Source organism: Malania oleifera, chromosome 7 (genome assembly GCF_029873635.1).
Source record: "Malania oleifera isolate guangnan ecotype guangnan chromosome 7, ASM2987363v1, whole genome shotgun sequence".
Classification (NCBI taxonomy): domain Eukaryota; kingdom Viridiplantae; phylum Streptophyta; class Magnoliopsida; order Santalales; family Ximeniaceae; genus Malania; species Malania oleifera.
This window is the reverse complement of record NC_080423.1, coordinates 11,717,712-11,741,037: the sequence shown is the minus strand read 5'-3', so window position 1 is coordinate 11,741,037 and position 23,326 is coordinate 11,717,712. Positions and strand designations below refer to the sequence as shown.

Below are 23,326 nucleotides of genomic sequence, written 5' to 3'. Positions count from 1 at the left end.
GATGTTAGAAGATATGTTGCAAGCTTGTGTATTGGATTTTTGTGATAGTTGGATACAATATTTACCGCTTATTGAGTTTGCATATAACAATAGTTACCAAGCTAGCATAGAGATGGCACCTTATGAGGCGTTGAATGGTCGTCGGTGTCGATCTCTATTGTTCTGGGATCAGGTAGGTGAGCGGCAGTTATTGGGTCCAGAACTGGTTCAACAGGCCTCTGCAAAGGTTGAGTTGATTAGGGAAAGAATCAAGGCAGCTCAGAGTCGACAGAAAAGTTATGCTGATACTCGTTGATGGGAGTTGGAATTTAAGGTAGGAGACATGGTGTTTCTGAGGATCGCTCTAACGAAAGGGGTGATGAGATTCGGAAAGAAAGGGAAGCTAAGTCCTCGGTACATCAGGCCTTTCGAGATCCTTAAAAGGATAGGTTCAGTCGCTTATCAAGTGGCATTACCCCTAGCACTATCTAGAGTTCATGATGTATTTCACGTGTTTGTACTGAGCAAGTACGTACCGGATCCATCACACGTACTAAGTTACGAACCTCTAGAGATCAGTGATGCTTTATCATATGAGGAGGCTCTAGTACAGGTATTGGATCATAAGGTTCAGCAGTTACGGACTAAGGAAATACCATTAGTAAAGGTATTATGGCGTAACCATGCAATGGAAGAGGCTTCATGGGAATTAGAATCTGAAATACGTCAGAAGTACACACAGTTATTTGGTAGTACGTAAGTATGTGTAGTAGTACAGATGGTTTAGATTAAATGGCATGATCTTCGGGAGAGTTTGTATGTGTATGTAATCTTTCAGATTATCTTTTTGTAACCACGGTATTCCTCCTCCATATGTGAGGGTATGTAAGGAATTTGGGTCGAAGTCGCTTTGTAGGTGGCTGCCGACTCTTCGATAGAACAAAACTATAAGATAATATTATGCGTAGCAGCAGTTAAATGAATTTTGGGGATGAAATTCTTATAAGGATGGGAGATTGTAGAGACCCAAACTCGTAAATAAGGAAAATATGTAAGAAGCAGAATAAAGGAGAGTTATACAGCAAGGTTCGTCGATGAAGGCAGCAAGTTCGTTGACGAAGTCCCTTCAGTGCCTCATCGACAAAATTCAGAGCATCGTTGATGAGGAAATATCGAGCGGGTCAAAGAAAATATCTGAATGAGATTCGTGGATGAAGGAATGGCTTCGTCGACGAGGTTTGTGGCTGGCTCATCGACGAAGATGTCGCCTCGTCAACGAGTTTGACTCGATCAAGGGCCCTATAAATATCCATTTTGATTGCTTAAGGGCTAAGTTTCTCCCAAAAGCTCTCCCTCTCTCTCTAATCTGTGGTTTTTCTCTCTTTCTCTATGATCTTTCTCCGTTCAACGTTCATTTCTAAAAACGGAGGTTCTTACGTGGATCAGGGAAGGAAGCTTTACTACTATAGCGGATCAGATCATCATTTTGTGGATTTTTGGGTTTTTCTAAAAATCGAGGTAAGGATCTGATTCCGATTTTGATTAGATAGTTGTATAGTAGTCAAGATTATAGGGAACTAATGTTCTGTGGTTTTTAGGTTTCGAGGATTCCGGGTCATTGCTTTGAGCCGTTTCGTACGAGTTTCTACTTTTGGGTTTAAGGTAAAAGGAATTTGTTTACAACAGTATTTTTGAAAAAAACTAAACTGCTCAAAAGATAGTTTATGTTTATATGTCTAATATGACTGCTTATTTAGTAAATTTCACTAGGTAAAAATGTCGGTTTTGCTATTTTTCGATTTTTGGTAAAAATACGGATTTTGGCATATGTTCTCCAAACTTTAGAAAACATTCTTATTTGTACTAATATTATTGTGGGAGATGCTTGAATCCATTATTTCTCATTTAAATGACGTTTACTGTATTATGTACTATATAGCGGGCTTTTGACCAAATTAGTGTGACATGTGCATAGAAATGAAATATGAGAATCTTTTACAATACTTGTATAAAGTCTAGGAACTAGAGTTCCATTTTTCTATACTGAAAATATAGGAAACAGGTGCTGGTTATATACCGAGCTATTAACGTGGAAAGGGTAAACCGAGAGGATGTGTGCCAGTTTATGCCCGAAATGATTATATGAGTTGTTAAAATACTAGAAATGCACAGGTTAATATGTTTTCATTATAAATCGTATATATGAAAAATAGAACCACAGCTTGCTACCAAAGGAGTTGAAATATACTTCAGTCTACAGGGGTTGAAAGACACTCCAGAAATAAAAGACTCGATTCCGTAGCTAGTAAAGTACAGTGCAATCACACATGTGAATCAGTGTGGTTACATAAGATAGTCGACTTGCAGGAGTTTGTAATGATTGGTAAAATAATGGACCAGGGGAGGCAGTCGAACTATAGAATAGATGCTTGGCAATGTCTACACAAGTAGAGCATGTTAGATTCATCAGTGCACAACCCGTGCCACAGGGTTAATAGGTGTAATTATGTCATACCAAGCTGGTCATTGTTCTAATAATCATATACATGATTTAAAGGCTTTTATGGAAGAAATACATCGTATTTACGTCACTATACCTGTTGCACCACCAGATTGAAAAATTGTTGTATGTAGTGAATTTGATTAAAATAAGCATATGCAGTCACACACTGTTGTAATACCTTCCGCCTTACTGGGAAGTGTCTCACCCCATTATACAACCTTTTTTTTCAGATTCATCTGGACGTCGGTCCTAGTTGCTTGAGGGACTTGGAGAATTGTTTTTGGGTCATAGCATACGTAAGTTCTATGTGTATATTGAACTTGGTTGGAGTTTTTTTTTTTTTTTTTTTTTTTTTTTGGGGGGGTTGTAATAATAGGTTACGTTCTAAGTCTGGATAAATGTATTTGAGGATATGATAGTAAACTTTGGTATATGTCTATTAAAAATCCTGATGAATGTTTATGTTTTTTCGCAACAATTTCATTCTAGTTATGTACGAGTTACACCCGTATGTCCCTGTTTAGGGCGGGTTGTCTATGTATATTGAATAGGTACATGTATTTTGTATGAGTGAGTGACATTTGGGTCCGTATAATGGGTCGAGACGTTACACTAAGTGCAGGTTGCAAGGCTTAAATACTAAATTCAGAGAGGACTCTTAATTTTTAGAAAGTACGTTTCAATTAACCTTTTTCAGAAACCCACAAGGGAGTACGTTAGTTAATTTGCTTAAATCTTGGTTAAGAGAGCACATTACAAATCAAAATCAAAACATGGCTTGCATATAAAATACAAGGCTGTTACCAAAAGCTAAAAGCATCAAGTTACAAATTCTTGGTTATCTTGGTTGTTGGTTTTAATATTGTGTGGCTGATTGGATTGTTTAATTTTTCAGTGATTTGTGGAGTGTTTTGGTTGTGATTATAAATTGGTGGATTTACTTATGATTTTGTTGTAAGTACTAAAATGAGTAAGTAAAAAGTTGACAAAGAATTTAAAAAAATTTTAATTAACCTAATTCACCCCCCCCCCCTCTTGGGAACTTTATTCTACTTTCATAATTGAATATTTTCTCGTAATGTTATTGTTAGGTAAGATTACAATCAAGTCGGTCCAAATCGAGTTGACTTTTAACATACTTTACTTATTTAGTAAATGAGTTTTAAAATTAAATTTATGTCGAATTTTTTAATAAGTAAAGGTGAAGTACTGTAGTGAAGATGAAAACACTTTAGAAAGTGAGGATGATACCGATATTGAGGACGTATAGGGGCGTAAGCATGTTATGTTGTCACCATCTATTTGACATGTGAAAATAACTAAAAATATATTTATTATGCATTCATCTGATATTCGTACTTCTTATATTTACTTGTCTAATATTTTGTAGACATGGCACCAAGAGGTTGTTGTGGCTGACTTCCTTCTAGACTCTCGACTACATCATCGCACGAGGATGATCCGACGTCCTCGAGACTGGTTAAGCACGTCGGTCCTGATGATGCACCATCATTATCTGAGCCATTAGGACCTTGGTCAGACATGGAGATCACAACTAGGAATGAAATGCAGGGTGAGTTGCCCACCATGATGAGCAGTGTTGGTAAGGTTACAATTAATTTATTTAGATTTAAACTAATGATGGTTATTCACGTGTATAATTAAAATATTGTTCTTAATTTAACTCCTCTTTTAGCATCGACATCCACGATGAGATCAGGCCGTGGTCTAGCGAAGAACACGGCGCTTAAGAAGCACCTAGAGAGGATGGGGCAGCGAATTCGGATTGACATTCCTCCAGGCTTCACGGCTTCACTTGACAATTGATGCCCAGCATGGACATGGGAACTCGGCATTATATGCCGACAGTATGCTCCAGCCACCGCCTTCAGCTGGCTGCAGGTGACTGAGGCACAACGCATGGTTCTTTACATGTGCATCTTGGTAAGTAATCTCAAATTATTTTTTTTAAATCTTTTAATATACTAGTCAAACAACTGTCTAACATTCTAAGTGTATTACCTATGCAGGAGGAGTTTGATATTGACATTCTCCATGCAGACCATATGAAGAGGGGGGTGGACGTGCAACTATGTAATAAATTTAAGTCCTATTGTGCCAAAATGCGGAACATTTTCGGGCAATGGGAGATCAAGCAGAAGCACACCAATGCGATAAGATATCCCAAGAGGATTGGGAGGTGGTGTGTTTCCATTTCCGCAACTTACACTATCGGGTGATGTGTTTGTATTATAATAATTACTTTTTCAAATTAATATGGCTAATAACAAGTCATTACATCATTTTTTGTAGGCTATATGTGAAAAAAAAAAATGATGCGAACCGTAGCAAACTCCCTACGACACATTGTGGTGGGTCGAGGTTATTCGTAAATCATCGAAGGGTAATTTCTATATATAAAACTATATGGCCATTACCTGAATTAATATTAATGATGTTTTATATGATAATGTAACGTGATCCCGAGACTGGCGCAGATGAGTTGCTTTCGGATCTTTATTAGAGAACACACCAAAGGCAATCGGGGGAGTGGTGCGATGGTGCGCAGGGCAAACATGTTAGTAAAAAAAAAAAATATTTACTTTATAATTTGATTCAAAACATCGAAGTTGTATTCTTATTTTCCTTTTTATCATTTTCATTATTGAAAATAGGCAACGATGGTTGAGTTAAGGGATGCATCTGTTTCAAAGGGGAGTCAGCAAATGATGGATTACCAAATAACCGCTTAGGTGCTTGGGGAATGACCGGGGGGCTAGGTGAAAGGTCTTGGAAGTGGATACATTGCCCCAACAACATTATCTTCTATGGGTGTGGCATTTTGTGCTAAGATGGAACGAGTGTGTCGAGATGCCAAGTCTCAGGTAGAGAAGATGGTTCAGCGGATGCATACAATGGAAATGGAGAACCATCAATTGAAAGACATGGTGTCTAACGTCACAGTGGAGAACCAGAGTTTGAAAGACAAGGTGTCTAACTTTGAACCCACGCTCGCAACTATTCTAAACAGGCAAGCGCAATTTGAAGAAATGATGCGCCAATCTCGACCAGATGATGCAAGTGACTCCTCTTATTAGAAGGTATGTAAACTGTAGTTTGAACAGCATACTGGTAGTTATGTTGCTTGTTTAATTCTATTCATATGCTGAAATGTGAATTGTTGGGAGATAATGAAACTGTATTGCTTGTGTTGTTAGGACTTGATTTATCTTTTCTACAATTTCATATATGCGTAGACAGACCCTAGGTTGTGTACTATTACTGCTGGCTTAGCTAAACCTAGGAAGAACTTTTGTAACTTGCAGGTTTGGGAAATGTTCTATTTACAGACGGCATGCTACCAAAAATTTGTTAATTTCCAACGCTTTCTTAACCTCCTCCCAAATAAATCTTCCAAACACTATAGCCTACAAGTAATATAGGAGCCTCCCAACTCCTTAACTGAAGATCTAAAAACATTAAACTCCCAACTTAAGACCCAATTAGGGAAATGAAGATCAAGAGCATACATAAAATCTAGTCAAAATAAAGATCTATATCCATAACAAATAGGTCCATTGATTTAGAAGAAGGTGGCTCCTCTCATTAGAAGGTATCTAAAACGTAGTTTGAACTACATGCTGGTAGTTCTATTGCTTGTTTAATTCAATTCATATGCTAAATTATGAATTGTTGGGAGATACTGGAACTGTATTGCTTGTGCTGCTAGGACTTGATTTATCTTTTCTGCAATTTTATATATGCATAGGCAGACCATAGGTTGTGTACTACTGCTGCTAGCTTAGCTAAACCTAGGAAGAACTTTTGTGACTTGTAGGTTTGGGAAATGTTCTATTTACAGACGACATGCTGCCAAAAATTTGTTCAATTCCAATGCCTTCTTAACCGCCTCCCAAATAAATCTTCCAAACACTATAGCCTACAAGTAATAAAAGAGCCACCCAACTCCTTAACTGAAGATCTAACAACATTAAACTCCCAACTTAAGACCCATTTAGGGAAATGAAGATCAAAGGCATGCATAAAATCTAGTCAAAATAAAGATCCTTATGTATGTATGTGAAAGTTAAGGTGTAGTCCCAAGAGGGGAGGGTGAATTGGGTTATTAAAATTTTCTTTTTATTCTTTTTATGAATTCTTAACCTCTTGTTAATTTAGCAATCACATAACCAAACCTTAGTTTGTCCAATCAATCCACCAACACACTTAGACACAACACAAGTAATCAAAACTCAAACAATCAACTAATCAATCAATAACTAAAGTAATCAACCACTCAATCAAAATATAATATTCAACTCTTTGGCAAATCTCAACTTTTTGTAAAAACTCAAGGTAGAGTTCGTTTGTAGCCCTAGGAATATACGTTTGTTTCAAGCTCTGTAGTGAATGAAATTTATTTGCACTCTCTCATCTAAGATTCTTGAAAATGATTAAACAACGTACTCCCTTTTGGGTTTCTGCAAAAGTTTAATTGAAACGTACTTTCTTAAGTTTAGAGTTATTCTTAATCCCGGCTTGTAATTTCAGCAACCTGCACTTTGCATACACCACACAATGTACACTTGAATCGTCAATCAACTACAAGAAATAAGAAATAATTCATGTGTACAATAACACTCTCAAAAGAGCATATTAGTACAATTTAAAGCATTATATATTTCAATATCAAATATCAAATTGAAATAGATTGAAGTTCAAGAGTAATTTCACCAAGTTTCTTCTCTTAGATGAGAATCAGCAATTAGAACTCAAAGTAAGATGATCAGCACTTTAGTTTTTCTCAGCAATTCATATTTGCAAAGAGTTAAGCAAGAGAGAGCTTTGAGATAGCAAGTGTGCTTTCAACTTTGAAACATATTTTGAATTTCTTGGTGAGTTCTATTTGCTAAAACCATGTATTTATAGGCTCTTAAAAGTATTTTTGGTTTGTCCAATATTATTTGGAGTGTTTCCTAAGTTTTCATAAAATTTGGAGTACAAGAAACCTTAATTTGACTTTTAAAACTTTTTTAAAAAATTAGCCATTAACAATGTTCAGTAGATTGAAGTGTCGGGTTTAATCTTCTAAAGTACTTTAAAATATTGAAAAATTTAGTCTGGATACAGGGTCAGACGATTGGGCTGAAGGGTTCAATCTTCTGAGGGTGTACTGCCTCTTCTATATTCCAATAGGAAATTCTTCAATAGGCTGAACTTATTCTTCAGTTTTCTAAGGCAATTCTTCAATCTTCTGGAATTGCACCTCAGTCGTCTGGGTAGTCAATTTTCTAATTTTTTTAGTTTAGTTTTCAAAAGTTCTTTGCTCTCTTGCTTTGAGTTCTCATAAAACATTTTCTGGGTTTTTAAATAAGGTCTCTAAGTCCATAAATATCCCTAAAGAGCTTCAAAATATTTCATGAGATATTTTGATAGAAGTACTTACATCTTGATCTTAAAGCCTAAAACTCTAATGTTCAAGTCTTCCATGGTATTTTGCTTTATGTCCCTTTTGATGTGAGCTTGAATCAGCTTTAAGTCTCCACATACACTTTACTCATGTTGGTGTTGCATGAGCTTCCCTTGGATCACTCTACATATGAATGTGGCTTTTAAGTCCTTAGTGATTCTGAGCTTTCCATTGCTTTTCTTTCGAACTTTGTCTTTCCTGAAACATCATCATTCTAACAAACACATGTTAAATCATCCTTCATTTGTTATCATCAAAACAAGATTTGAAAATCATGTTAAGCCAACAGTATGTATGTATGTATGTATGTATGTATGTGTGTGTGTGTGTGTGTGTGTGTGTGTGTATGTGTGTGTATAAATCTAAATAGATCATAGTGTTTCAAAGCTTACCTTATTTTTCTTTTTTTGTACTAGTTATAAGATGCAGTCATCACTGGTTGGATTATTTTGAACTATTTAGTGTAAACACGCAAGTTTGAAACATATCTCTATAAAAAAAAAAAAATGTCCTATTTACAAGGGAATTGCTACCAAAATTTTTCAAAACTTCTATACTTTTGGAAAACGTAATCCTATAGACTTTCAAGCATATCATTGTCTTTATTTTTGCATCCTATGGTTGTCTTGAGCACATTGAGCATCTGTATAATGCAAAAATCTTGTGAATTGCATGTTTTTGTGACTTGTAGGTTTGGGAAATGTTCCATTTATAGACGGCATGCTGCCAAAAATTTGTTAAATTTTTCCCAAAATAATCAAATTCATATACCATATTTGTGAGAATAATTATAGTGTGTTGAATGTTAAAACATTTTTTAAAGGATGAGTGAAGTTCAAAAGAATTTTAAACTTCATCTCTAAATTTACTTTTGCACATGCTAAGTGAAAATTCTATCAATAATGGACTTATTTGCATTATCTGATTATTATAGTTATTTTTGAGTTTTAAAGAAGCCATATAAACCATTATCAACATCACATTTTATTTTTTCATAGAACTAGAGTCTAATATAGATTGTTTGTGGGATGCATAAACACATTGCATTATTTAATGTTGATTATATGAAGATCTTGTGCACTCATAAAATTCATTAATTATTGGTTGGATTATTGTGAGCTATTTAGTGTAAACACCCAGGTTTCGAACATATCTCTATGGAAAATGTCCTGTTTATAGGGGAAATGCTGCCAAAATTTCTCAAAACTGATAAAACTTAGCTATTAAAAATAGTATCATTTTTTTTAACTTTGTCCAAATGTCCGATTTTTTTTTTATATCAAATCATTGATACTTATAGTACATATATGATAAAAAATCGTATACTAATTTTTTTTTATAATTCTTAATTTGTAAGGTTTGCGGCTATCACACCATCAACACGATGCCCTGTGTTGACCTTATAGGTCATACCTGATTTTGATAATGAAAAATACTCCAGTACTTTAATGTCTATCAAGCTTGTGTGTAGGTCCATATGAGCATATCATTTGATGGCATATGAAGACTCCAAGTCTAAAGACCCAGAAGAATTCTTTTTTATTGTAATCTACATTAATTTGGGTCTGTAATAGTAACATAGGAAAGAAGTCTATAATAACCTCTGCATATCATGCATGTAAGTTCTAATAAGCTCAAAAGGACTTAGACTGACCTTAGGAGCCTCATGTTTGCATAAAAATGTGTGTTATTATTTTAAAATTAATCATTATATATATAGGGACAATATTATAAAGAGAACAGGACCGAAATGCTCTAAAAGAGCATGTTTGGTCAACCGAGCTGTAATACACAGAAACATTCAATTAACCAAACCTCCACTGGGTCAACATTTTGACCCTTCGATCGACCGACAAGAAATATAAAGAAACACCTTGGTCGATCGAATCCCCACGTGGGAAACCTCAACACTTTGTTCGACCGATCAAACCAATTCATTCCCATGCTGGTCGATCGAAAGTTCGTAAAGTTCGAACAACCAAACCTAGTACGGTCGACCGAATCGTGGAGGTTCAGAATCGCCTTATAAATGGTCGACCGAACACTTAGTTCAAATTCTCCCTAGTCGACCGAACTGAGCTCCACGGTCGACCGTACCATCAAGATGGTCGATTGACCCTCTCAAGTTGCTCGAAATTTACCGAGGTTAAAATGCTGTTAAATATTATTAACCTCACTTAAACTTTTACAAAAATGACATATATGTCCCCAACGACTATAATTTTGCCTATGCCTATATATACAACTTCATTTGCAAGGATTAGCCAAGAGTTAGCAAATTGATTCATGAGAAATCTTTTGAAAAATTCCAAAACCTATATTTTCCATACTACTCTCAAACACTCCCAAATACTCTCATACTTCATTTTTCTTGATTATTCAAGCCTAGAGAGAGAGGTTAAATTAGTTGTGCTTCATTCTAAATAGCCCTATACTCTCATTTGATATTTGTATTGCTTGATTTTTATTGAAAGTTTTGGCTAGAATTCTTCCCACTAATTTGAATATATAAATCTTGTGTGGGAAAACTCATTTGCTTTAGGGTCTTTGCATTAACATTGCAAGATTCCTTAAGCATTCTTTTGTGTGCAAAATATTTTACAAAGCTTGATTTTCAAACAACTCTTGTGTTTGATACATTTGAGAAAATATTTTTGAGTTCGTTTGAATATTATTGCTAACATCTTTGAAATACTAATCTGATATTGAAAATTGATATACTTTACTTTCAAAGTTTAGCTTGTTTGAATACTCGTGTGCATATTTGAGATTATCACTATATTAAGTGTTGGTTGCACATTAACACCACTGAGCTTATTGTTCTTACATGTTTGGTGTGTTCTGATTATTACTGGTACATGTTTGCTTGATTGAGAAGCATCATATTTGTACGCACCTTTTATCGAGAAATCTGTTGTATTCTAGGCGTGGCCTAAGGGGGCGGTAATCTAGTTCGAGAAGGATTATTTGTAAAGGTTGAGGTCAGCACTGTGCTAATTGACATGATTGTATTTAGGTGCTGCTCCACCCGTTAAGTGAGCCTATAGTATAATCCTTGTGCTAGTGAGTCAAGGCGAAAACATAGGCAATTTGTCGAACCTCGATAACATTTCTGGTGTAATCCATATTGACTGCTTTATCGTGCATGTCTTGTTAAATTACTTGTACAGTTTAAATTTCCACTGAATTGATATACTGATTTACTTTATACGCACTAGATTGACATTATGCTTATGTAATACTGTTGCTAGTGGGTTGACCTAGGGAATAAATTTTTAAAAATACCAATTCACTCCCCTCCCCCCCCCCCCCTTCTCGGGATTACAGTAAAGTTAACACCCTGCACCACAGAAGGATGCAGCTTTTGATTATTATTTTTTTGTATTTTTTTTATCTGAACATATTGGATTCATGTATAAAACATTCAGAATTTGTATAATGTAAATGTATTTGATTTTGAATTAGAACTTTTAATAATTTATGAATCTTTTTAATAATTATGGTTTAATGTTATCTATGCGAAAATGCAATTATAGATTTTCACAAGAATTAATGATTTAAAAAAAAAATTAAATTATTAGTGACGATTTCTATAGATATTAGTGAAGAATCAAAACCATCATTAATACTATACTATTAATGATGAATATTGATCCTTCACTAAAGGCCAAGTATTAGTGATGGTTTTGATCTGTCACTAAAGCACAATTATTAATGACGAATTTAAAACCGTCACTGATACTACACTATTAGTGACGAATTATGATCCTTCACTAAAGGCTAATAAGTATTAGTGATGGTTTTGATCCTTCACTAATACTCTACTATTAGTAACGAATTTAAAATCATCACTAATATTACACTATTAGTGACGAATTATGATCCTTCCCTAAAAGCTAATAAGTATTAGTGACAGTTTTGATTCTTCACTAATATTCTACTATTAGTGACGGTTTCAAAATTCGTCACTAATAGTAGAGGATTAGTAACGGTTTTGATCTTTCACTAATATTACACTATTAGTGACAGTTTTGAAATTTGTCACTAATACCCTGCTATTAGTGATAAATTTGTGTCAAACCAATATAGAATTTATAGTGACGGTATTGGGGTTTTAGTGATGGTTATAATCTTGTCACTAATACTACATTATTAGTGACGATTTCAAAATTCGTCACTAATAATTAGTAGTAACGGCAGATATAGCAACTAATTTAAAATCGTGACTAATAAGTATTTGTGACGGTTTTGATCCTTCACTAATACCTTATTTTTTGTAGTGAAGGTATCATGTTAGATAAACCCCTCTCATAACTAATATAGGTGATGTCTGAAATACTTTTTTACCCTTTGTTAAATTATTGGGACGCATACATGAAAATCAAGTAAAATCATCAAATTTTAAGTAAAAAATTACTTAAAACATTCCTAGATTTTTCCAAAATTTTATATAAATTTAAATTTTTTAGGATTTTAAAATGCTTTTCTTGATATTTTTTTGTATTTTTATTTTCCATTTTTTTATAATTTATTTAATTCAAAATAGCTCAAATAATTTTCATTTATTTTTCTTGATTTTTAAAATATTTTTCCTAATTTTTTTTTTCTGATTTTCTAGTTATTTTTCCCAATTTTTTAAAATTTAAAATCAATTAAAAATTAAAATAAAGATAAAATAAATAAAACCAATTGTTTAGAAATCAGACCATTTCAATTGGTTTGAACCTGGTTTAACCCGATTAGGTTTAGTCCACAGTGGTGATACATGACTCTATTTTCTTTAAAAAAAATAAATTCAATGTAGCAAGGTGATGTTAGCACGATGTCACACACCACGTGGCGACTTCTTGTTTTCTTTTTTAAAAATGAAAAAAGAAAAAAATATTTGCAGTAGGATGATGTCAACATGACGTTTCCCACCACGTGGCAAATCTTGGTTGGCTTTGGGTTTTTGAATTTAATTATCTCAGACCCAGTTGGGCTTTGGACCAGATATAGGATCAATAGTTAATGGACCCAAGTCCAACCTGGACCTGGGTTTGGGGTCAATGAGTCGGATCCAATCCAATGGATTATGGGTCAAAGGATTAGGTCCAACCCAACGAGTCGGATCCAATCCAATGGGTTAAATCTATATCAATTTAAAAAAAAAAAAAAATTACCAATTCAAATCACTAGATCTTCAAAAAAATTTGCAATTTAAAAGCAAAATTAAGCACAAAAACAAAAATGAAACCAACGTTAGTCTTCAACTCATTCGATTTTCAGATTCAATAGTAGTCCTTCAATTCTTCTTTAATTCTATCTGCAATCCTCAAACCTCAAATTCTGACTTTTGAATTCCAACCATCTTCTTTCTTTCATGATATCTCTAACTCTCAAGCTCTATAGCTCACCCTCGATCAGAACTCTCTAATTTTCTCACAACTACTTGTGTGATTTCTCTTTCTGCTTGTGTGTCTTTGTGAATGTGTGAATCTATGAATATCTCCTAATGTCTTTGAACAACATTAAAATCAAATAAAAAATGAATCCATTAATTTAAAAAACAGATCAATTAGTCTTTGTTGCTGATTTTCTAATTGTTTATCCTTCCATGTGTATCCTATCCTTCTTAAAGAAAACTTCCATTATAAGCTTGGGAGTATTGAAACTTGATCTTTATTGTCAATTTCCTTCTATGTGTGTCTTGGGGATATTTAAACTTGATCAATCAATTTTAAGAACGGATCAATCAAATTAAGAAACATATCATCAATAAAATTAAGAAACAAATCAACCAATCGTTGTTGTTGATTTTCCTAATTGCTTCCTTTGTGTGTGTGTGCAAGTGTTAGCATGGAATTGGATAATTTGATTTTTTCCCTTTTTTTGAATTTTTTTTTTGTTCTTTTCAATGTAAAATTGTTGTAATTAGAAATTTCCCTGTATTTTCATTTTTCCTGTATTTATTTTTTATATATTTTTTTCATGCAATAAAAATTTATTAAATTTTATTATATAAGCCCAGATGAATTGGGATGTCTACAACATTCATACCCTTGTTATGGTTATGAGTAAAAGCGCAAGGTTCTCCCTCCCTTTCCCTCTTTATCTTAAAAAGAAAAATATTATTGGACCCATCCGCACACGCACACGCACACACACACATACAAATATATATGATATACATTTGTGTGTATGTGTGTGTTTGTGTGTGTGTTTATGAACAATATAATATCAAGTCGATTTTCATTTATAAATTAAATAATTTGTCCAGAACCAGTTCATTCATATTGTATTGCAATCTAAATTTGATCATTTTTGTTATGAATTTTAGTTATAAGTTTGTCCTATATTGACAAAATGAGTGGATGATAGGTGCTTATGCATGTAGGCGTTGGACCTAGGACCCAATGAATTAAATTTTTGGATCGAGTTGGTTGTCAACTATGTATATTAAGTCATCTTATAAGGAATCCTCTGGTCCTAATTACTAATGGGTATCAAAATCGATAGTACGAGTTGAGCTTGAATAATCATGCATGCGTTTATTTGAATGTTGATCTCATAGAAGAGGAGGTGTGGATACTATGGATGCCTATAGATGAGTGAACTCCCCATGGTTTCGTTGTCTATCCCACGGTTGAGTAAACTTGCATAAGGACTCCTCTGGTCCTAATAATTTTGACTTTTGAGCAAAATAAAAAAGGTAATGTGTTTTTCCAAACCACATACATTCCATAATCAATTACTATTTATTATGAACAAAGTCAAAAATCTATTCATGGCACTAATGTATATGCAAATTACGTTTCCATCATGCATATTATTTGGTTCTAATTATGTAATCATTACCATGTCATGACATGGTATACCGCGTTTTCGTGCATATAAAAAATTAAATACATCGGACATTGGATGGTGACTCAAAATTTTGATTTGAATGTGATGGGCATGACAAGGACAAAATGACCAACTTTTATACATAATTCAAATTTTGTAAACTAATGGATCAAGGGGGCATCAACTAGCTAGTATATGTATTCTTAAAGTCAAATACTGGACCAACATAACTTTTTAAACATTAATGGTGAATGTTTACGTCTTTTTAGAAAATACTAGAAAAAGTTAATATCTTTCGCTACTTAACTATTTAATAATAAACTAATGGAGTTGGTATAATTGCCTATTGCCCTAAAATCAAATGCCAAGGGGAGTTTATTTAAAACCATGTTGGAGATTGGAAAATGGGTTTATTAATGATTTGTTGGAACAACCACAAATATTGAAGGCATTTCTTAAAGTCATTTTTGAAGTTGATTCTCTTAAAGCCCTTCTTCTTATTAACTATCACTCATCTTCAACACATTCATTATGGAATCTTACTGTGAACATAAGATATCCCGAAAAATATTCTGTTAGGAAAGTCAACCATGTATTGTGCAAATTAATCAATTGGCAAAGTTCTTCAGTAGATCCATTGATGAAATTGACAACGCCTCCGGTTAGTTTAGAAACATTACTTCTTGTTGATCATTTAATATTTTGTTCTTCGTATACTTCATTATTTTCTATGGTACTCTCAAAAAAGGAAAATGCTAAAGGAAGGTCTCCAAATTTTTGAATTGTTAGTTCATATTTTTCTCACAAAACTCAAGAGAAGTTTATATCTTTTAATATCTTTTACACAAAAAGGAGTAAATTATAATTTTATCTTCTTATCTTTTTGATTTGGAATTTGAATTATGAAAAGTATGTGTTTTTTGTTATATCATATGACTATTCAAGTGTTGCTTTTAATTAAGAATTTTTTTTATCGATCGCACTAACTTACACTACACAACAACAGATAACTCATCTCTCATTTATGTCCCTCTCTATCCCTCCTTTTATACCCCACCTTTTCAATTTCGAATTGAGAAATGCCCTATGTCATTTATTCCATGAATTGATTGACATTACAATTTAGCTAAAAGTCATCCCTCAACCATTGCCCCTTGTCGCTAGAAATAATTGTGATCTTCACCATGATACTACTTAATTATGGGCAGATCAAAAGTCTAACAGTGCATCAAATGAAAGGGTCTACTTGATTATGAGAATGTTATTTAAATCCTTCATATAGTACAAAAACTCTAAATTCACATTTTAATTACAACTTAATTAACTCATAACTGGAGTCTATATTTGTAACGACCTGAGGAATAATGGTATTTAAATAATAAGAGGAAGGAAAATGGAAACAGAAATAGAAGGAGGCAACCGACTTCATCGACGAAAAAGGGGTTTCGACGACGAGTGTTCTTCAGGATCTCGTCGACAAGGTCCCATCTGATCAACGAGAAGATACCAAGAGAGGATTTTAGGGAAATCTAAAATTTGTTGACGAGGGTGCAGATTCGTCGGTGAACTTTCTACAGGAATCTTCGATGAGGTGACGTGACTCGTCGATGAATTTCACAGTATAAATAGCCTAAAACCAGGTCAAATGCATAAATTTTCAACAAAATTCACTCTCTCTCTCTCTCTCTCTCTCTCTCTCCTACGGCTCCACCTCCATCTCTTTGATTTCAGCCCTGTCGTTCACCTGATCAACGATCTGAGGCCACCACGACGCTCCTGGGGAAATTCTCTTCAAGTCTGCTAGAGAAAATCGTCGGGGGGACAAAGTTGGATTTTATCCCAGATTTAGCGTAAGGTCTTTTATTCGAAATTAGGCTTTTCGGCTATTATAGGAAGTGTAGAAAACGTAGAAATAATGATGTTTTGTTCTGAAATTTATGGTTTTCAGGGTGTTAAGTGGAGTACCCTGCGGGTGTGGGACCTGTCACAGTAGAAGGATTTTAACAGAAATCAGGTAAGGGAAATATACTATGCTAGAAAGTTTTAGTATGATTTTAGTATGAATTATATGTTTTTACTATATTATTATTTCACAGTAAGAATTTATACAGTTTATCAAATGCGTTTAAAAAGTTTTAAATTACTGTGTGGCATGAGAATATGGATATAGTACAGAAACGTGTTTTTACAGTATTTTGAGGATTATATTTTATAAAATATATAGATAGAGAATATATTTTATAGTAATTACAGAATACCATGATTATACAGTTGATACAAATACAGCTTATAGTACCATGACATACAGTTTTACAGTTCATTTCAGAAATATAATTGATACAGATACAATTTATCATAGTGTCATGATTTATACAGTCATTATAGAATCATGGTAAAATAGATAGTTGTATATAGAACTGTACTATATAGTATCAGACCCTTTTGGACCATACAGTTTACAGAGTACAATACCGTTGCTACATACAGTATAGAGTGCAACCACCTATTCAGATAATACGTGGTATGAAAGTCGATCGTATAGAGCCCATGAGTGGACAAGCTCCCCATCAGATATGGGTTGAGGAGGGCTAATCAGACTATGGAATATAGTGATTTATCCTAGTCAGCCAGCTACAGTAGATCTCGCCTACAAGCCGCACAACCCTTTCATGAGAGGTTAAATCATGACATACAATTATCTACAGAGAAGTTTTCAGCTATTAGATGTATATACAGTTTTATAGTAACAATGGGGGGTACTTATATATAGTAGAAGTATTATGAATGGAAAACTTATAAAAACATATATGTTAAGCAACATGGGTACAGGTGGTGGTTATATATGTTATTTGTATGTATATTCTCATATTTAGTTATACATGATTATTTAGAAAGAGATCTTTAAAGTATTGTAACTCATTTACCACACACTAGTAATAACATATTTCATCTTACTGAGCGTCATCTCATCCCATTACTTTAATATTTTTCAGGTGATCCAGGTAGGCGAGCAGATCAAGCTCGCAGATAGAGGGGCCTCGTTACTGTCCTGTCAGTAGAGTGAGTATTTTTTAGAGTATTTATTTATAGTCATAACCCAATTTAGGGTATTTTGGAAAGCAGTCATATATGTATATTTTGGGAACACATTTTAGCACTCTGATATTGTATATTTTCTTGATTGTATTTATATGGATTCCACTTTTCGCTGTTTAAGTTTATGGTTGGGTTTAATTTAATTTGATATTAGAGCATTATAAATTTTATAGTATAAAAAAAAATAAATCAGAACTGGAGAAGAAATAGGAGATCGTTACAATACTATTTAGGATGTGACCAACAATACTGATGTGAATAATGTTTTAGGTAAACCCTCTCTCTCTCTCTCTCTCTCTCTCTCTCTCTCTCTCTCTCTCTCTCTCTCTTCCTTTAATGATGGAAGTTAACAATTTGAACCCTCAGATGTAGAGTACTCTGACCATCTAGAAATAGATCCACTAGAATTAATTATTGCTCCTATAAATCATAAAAATCGATACCGTCCGTGTGTATTGTTTTTTAATGGCTCAATTAATGTCACACCATATACTTGTATATTTAATGTGTAAGATGGAGTAAAAGTGTAGGAGAGAGGGAAATGTAAATTTTTAATTGTGTTGCTACGTTTGGAGAGATTTTAGATTTAGATTTGAATAGAATTTGTGTAAAATATAATATTAAATTATATTAAATTATCCAAATTCATCCAAATCCAAATCTAAGATCTGAGATCCATGTTCCCAAATGCAACCTATATGTATACAAAACTACGTAAAGAGAAACTTGATCGAAGTTTTGTCTAATTCAAGTTTTAAATTTTAAAATATATGTGAATTTAAATTTAACTTACACTGCATCTAAAAATATGAATTTCAAATCTTAAATTTAAATTCATTTTAATTTTTAAACAAATTTAATAAAATTTATATTATATTTGGCTCAAAAAAATTCACACAAGGTCTTTCTCAAAATTCAACATTAATATAGATTTGGTTTTCATTTAATTTTGTGCAAACCTATATAAATTTAAATTCATGGAATGAATTTGAGGCCAAAACTAAGCTAGATCCTAATTATAAATAATATATATATATATATATATATATATTTATATAACGTTAATGATGCAGATCGAGCATGCATAAAGTGAATGAAGGGCAAATTAGCGGGGAGGAGAAGAGAAAGTACATATAATAAAAGCCAATTAGGACGAGGAAATTAGAACTCGCATGATTCAGATAGTGTAGGTTCAAACTAACATGATGGAAATCTTGTTCATGAAATTAAGCAATTGATCTTAAGATCAGTATTTGCAGCCCACCCCCAATCGATCTTTTCCACAATAATTTTCACACATTAATTAATTAACAGTACCATGACTTAATTAATTAATTAACAGTCGAGCATATATAATTATGCATAAAATATATATGGGGGCAATTAATTAACGCGGTCATCTCATCTCATCACATCTGATCTGATCTGATCTGCGTGCATGTTTCTAATCTCTCCCCTAATTTCTGTCGATCATATGCATCCGACACCGCACACAGCCGATGAATTTTCAGGCGGCGGCCACCGTCTCGCCTTTACCAGTAGTACTGCTGGAAGTTTTGGAGTGAGAGGTGGCATGAGCCGCGGGCGCTAACTCTGCGCGTTGATGCTGATGATGATGACGATGATCTTTTTTTGAGGCGACGCAGCTGCTGCTGCTTTTCTCTTTTCTCTCGTCTTCCTTCATCTGTTCTTCTCTGCACTCCACGCTGCAGAAGGCTGTGTCTCCCCTGTCCATACAATTTCCATTTCATTTCATTTTGATCAGTACCCAAAATAACCCATAATTAATTCATTACTCCTATATATAGATATCCATTGTTCACCCTTCATATTTAGTTAATTGTCAACTCGAACCTCTCGAGTTCGATTCCTCTCGTAGCAAACATTGGAATTTACTACACTAGGTGTCCCGAAAATAATCATCCATTTTTCACTCGTCATAACGTAAGAGGAGTTCTAAAACGAATTGTCGACTCAGACATCTCTAGTCCGATTCCTCTCATTTTCAAATATCAAAATTTACTAAGCTAGATTTCCCAAAAATAACCATTCATTTTTCAGCCGTTGTCATAAGGTAGTGGTAAAGACGAATTGTCAATTCAGACGTCTCCAGTTCCATTCATCTCTACTTCAAATATCAAAACTTATTAAACTAGGTGTCCCGGAAGTAATCTTCAATTTACCACCACCCAAAAATATTTACACCTCCATTTTTCAAAACAAAATTCAGAAATTAACAAACCCAATATTTAGAGATTTAATATATATATATATATATATATATATATATATATAATTATACATGAAGACGAGAGAGAGAGAGAGAGAGAGAGAGAGAGAGAGAGAGAGAGAGAGAGAGAGAGAGAGAGAGAGAGATACCTATACATGTAGATATCACGGCCAGGCGCCAGCCGGCGTTTACAGCGGCCACACGTCCTCAAGAAATGAGCCGTCGTCTCCAACAAACCATGACGAAGATGAAGATCATCGGAGCTCCTCACTCTGGGGTTTCTGGGTGACACCATCCCCAACACTAATCGCTGCTGTCCAAGTATTTCCGGGCCCCCCTTCTCTTCCAAATATCCGATGGGTTTCTGGTGATCGGCCGGCGCCGGAGCTTCCACTTCGCCCACGTCGACGGAGATCCCCGTCATGCTCCTCGTCCTCTGAAGCAGATTGGGAGGACGAGGACGCTTTCCCAGCAACATCGATCACAGTATGTATCAGAAGCAATCAGCAGATCTGTCAGTGGGCTCTCAGCCTGAGCACTGAAGAGAGAGTGAGAATGGAAGGTGGGAGAGACGAGGAAGATGATGAAGATAAATTAGCGGAGTGGGAGATGAGGGAAGGGAGAATCGATCTGGGCCGTCCATTGCGGCAGTACCATGTTGAAGTGAAGAGATGTTGATGATGTCAGCCTTCTTTAATTATTTTTTGTCACTGTTTTGTTAAAGTTTCTTTTATATTATTATTATTTTTGTATGTGCAAATGCTGCATGATTTATAATTATTATATGTATTGTGTAGGTATGGGTTAGTGGAGAGTGATGACATCCAAAGAAAGTATGAATGATTTTTCAACCTTTGATCAATTTTTGATGATTAAGTCTGGAGGTCGATGGGACAAAGTCCTCCCTCTCAAAGATTCCAACCTATAGTTTGTGTTTGAAAGTATGCATTTGGTGTTTTTAGACTTAGATTTATATGAATTTTAAAAAATAAATTATAATTATGTTAATTATATTTTATTTAAATATTAAAAAAAGTAGCCTGATGTACAAAACTTTAGCATATGTGGGGTCCAGAAAAAGGGCGGACCAACAATGGGTTTATAGTACTTAGTCTTACCTTACATCTTTGTAAGAAATTATTTTCACACCAACTTATAAATTTAAATTTAAATTCTAAACTTTAAGTTTGCAAAATCTATTCGATGTTTAATTTGTAAAGTGAATATGAAGTAATTAGATTGTTAATTAGAATGATTGTTTTTATTATAAAAATTTAGTTATAATGAACAAATTTAATACTTTATACAAAAACATATTATTCTCATAAAGTAAATAATAATGTAAAAATTTTACAAATCAATAATAGTTGAAAAGTAAATAAGTAAGAATATTTTAAAAGTTTAATTTCTCATTTTTTATTTTTAAAAAATAGCAAAAATTATAGTTTATTCTATTGACCCTATGGGTCATACCCGGTTTTGATAATGACAAATACTCTTTGTATTTAATAGTTGATGAGTTTGTGTGCAGAATTAATTGAAAGTATCATATGGTGTACGTCCATGGACTTGAAAAAAGATAAAAACCCAGAACATTTATTTGTTGTAATTTAATTATTTTTTTATAAGAGTCTGTAATATTAAATAGGAAATGGTCTGTAATAATCAATGCATTACATGCATGATAAGGTAGATAAGCTCAAAGGATTATTGAATGACCTTAAGGATCCTCTTCGGTCAACCTAACGTTGATTAACTCCAGATTTTTGGAGTTATCTCACGAAAACCATTGATTGTCTTTAGAACCCTAAATATTGCATAAAAATGTCCCTCCATTGTCTTGAACATAATCATCATATGAATAGAGACAACATTATAAAGAGAAAATGATCGAAATGCCCAAAATAGGCATGTTTAGTCAATCGAACCCAACCAAGCTTATATAGGTTGGTCGATCGAACCTCCCTAAGGTCAAAAGTTGACCCTTCGTTTGACCGACCAAAAGATGAACTCCAATGCTCTGGTCAACCGAACATCCTCGGGAGAAGCCCAACCTCCCGATTGACTGAACCTCCTAGTTCAAAATGATCTAGTCGACCGAACCACACAGATTTGGAAAATCGCCTTTGAAACCCTCAAGTACGATCGACCATCTTTATAGTTCAAAATACTCCCGGTTGACCGAACTCAGACACTCGATCAACCGAACCTTAAGTATGATCGATTGGTACTCTCAGGTTGGCGAATTTTACCGAGATTATAAATGTTGTTATTTTTATTAACCTCACTTAAACTTTTTTCTAAAATGACTAATATGTCATGAACGATTATAATTCCGGGGAAGCCTATATATACCCCCTCATTTGCAAAAATTAATATGAGATTAGAAAACATAATTAGCAAATATCTTCTGAATTTCAAAAAGCTTATTTTTCATATTCAAGTTTCATACTCTCATTCTTACTCATCTATATTACAAATACCACTTAGTAAGAGTGCTCTTGTGTTCATCTCATCAAGCTTTAACTCTCACTTGCTCGTTTTGATTGAGATTAATTTTTCTTTGAGTAAGTTTCTAGTTTTTCTAGGGGGCCTCATAAATAAGCCTTCTGTAATGACCTGCTTAATTAAATGGGTTTTTTTTTTTTTTTTTGTCCATACTATAATATTTTACATGCTCTGATACCATACTGGGGAAAAACCCAATCATAAACCTAAGCAGCGAAAAGCATAAACTGAATAAACATGTCCATATCATACAATATCAATACCAGAGTGCTACCATGTTTTCCCCAAAATATACACATATATCTGTTTTCTCAAAAATTCCCTCAACTATATTGGGATGTGTAAAAACACTCCCAAAAACAAACCCACTCTCTGGCAGGGCACTACTGAAGCCCCTCTATTTGCGAGCTTGGTCTGCTCGCCTACCTGGATCACCTGAAAAATATATCAATACTGGGATGAGCCAAAGCTCAGTAAGGAGAAATATGCTATTGCTAGTGTGTGGCAAATGAGCTACTATATATATCATGAAATCTGTTTTCATATACACATGAATAACTAAGTACAAAAGTACAGTACAAATAATAGAATACACCACCCCTTTTTCCTATTGCTTAACATGACAATATTATGGTCATAATTCAAATACTTCTAGTGTACATAAGTATAGTCCATGTTACTGTAAATCCGTACGTATGTAATAGTAACTGAAACT

The 23,326-nt window shown here is 33.9% G+C and overlaps 1 protein-coding gene across 1 annotated transcript; it reads right to left on the bottom strand.

Annotated features, from left to right (window-relative positions):
• Positions 1–19,024: 19,024 nt before the first annotated feature.
• Positions 19,025–21,009, bottom strand: LOC131159382 (FCS-Like Zinc finger 5). The gene is made up of 2 exons (XM_058114257.1): positions 20,253–21,009; positions 19,025–19,600 (listed from the first exon to the last, which is right to left on the bottom strand). The coding sequence occupies exons 1-2, from the start codon at positions 20,579–20,581 to the stop codon at positions 19,381–19,383; spliced, it is 549 nt and encodes a 182-aa protein (XP_057970240.1). The 5' UTR covers positions 20,582–21,009; the 3' UTR covers positions 19,025–19,380.
• Between the last annotated feature and the right edge of the window lie 2,317 nt (positions 21,010–23,326).

Coding starts and splice junctions, on each gene's coding strand:
- LOC131159382 (XM_058114257.1), bottom strand. CDS start 20,581: ATGTTGCTGGGAAAGCGTCCTCGTCCTCCCAATCTGCTTCAGAGGACG. Junction 19,601..20,252: donor CGTGATATCTACATGTATAG/GTATCTCTCTCT, acceptor TTGTATGGACAG/GGGAGACACAGCCTTCTGCA.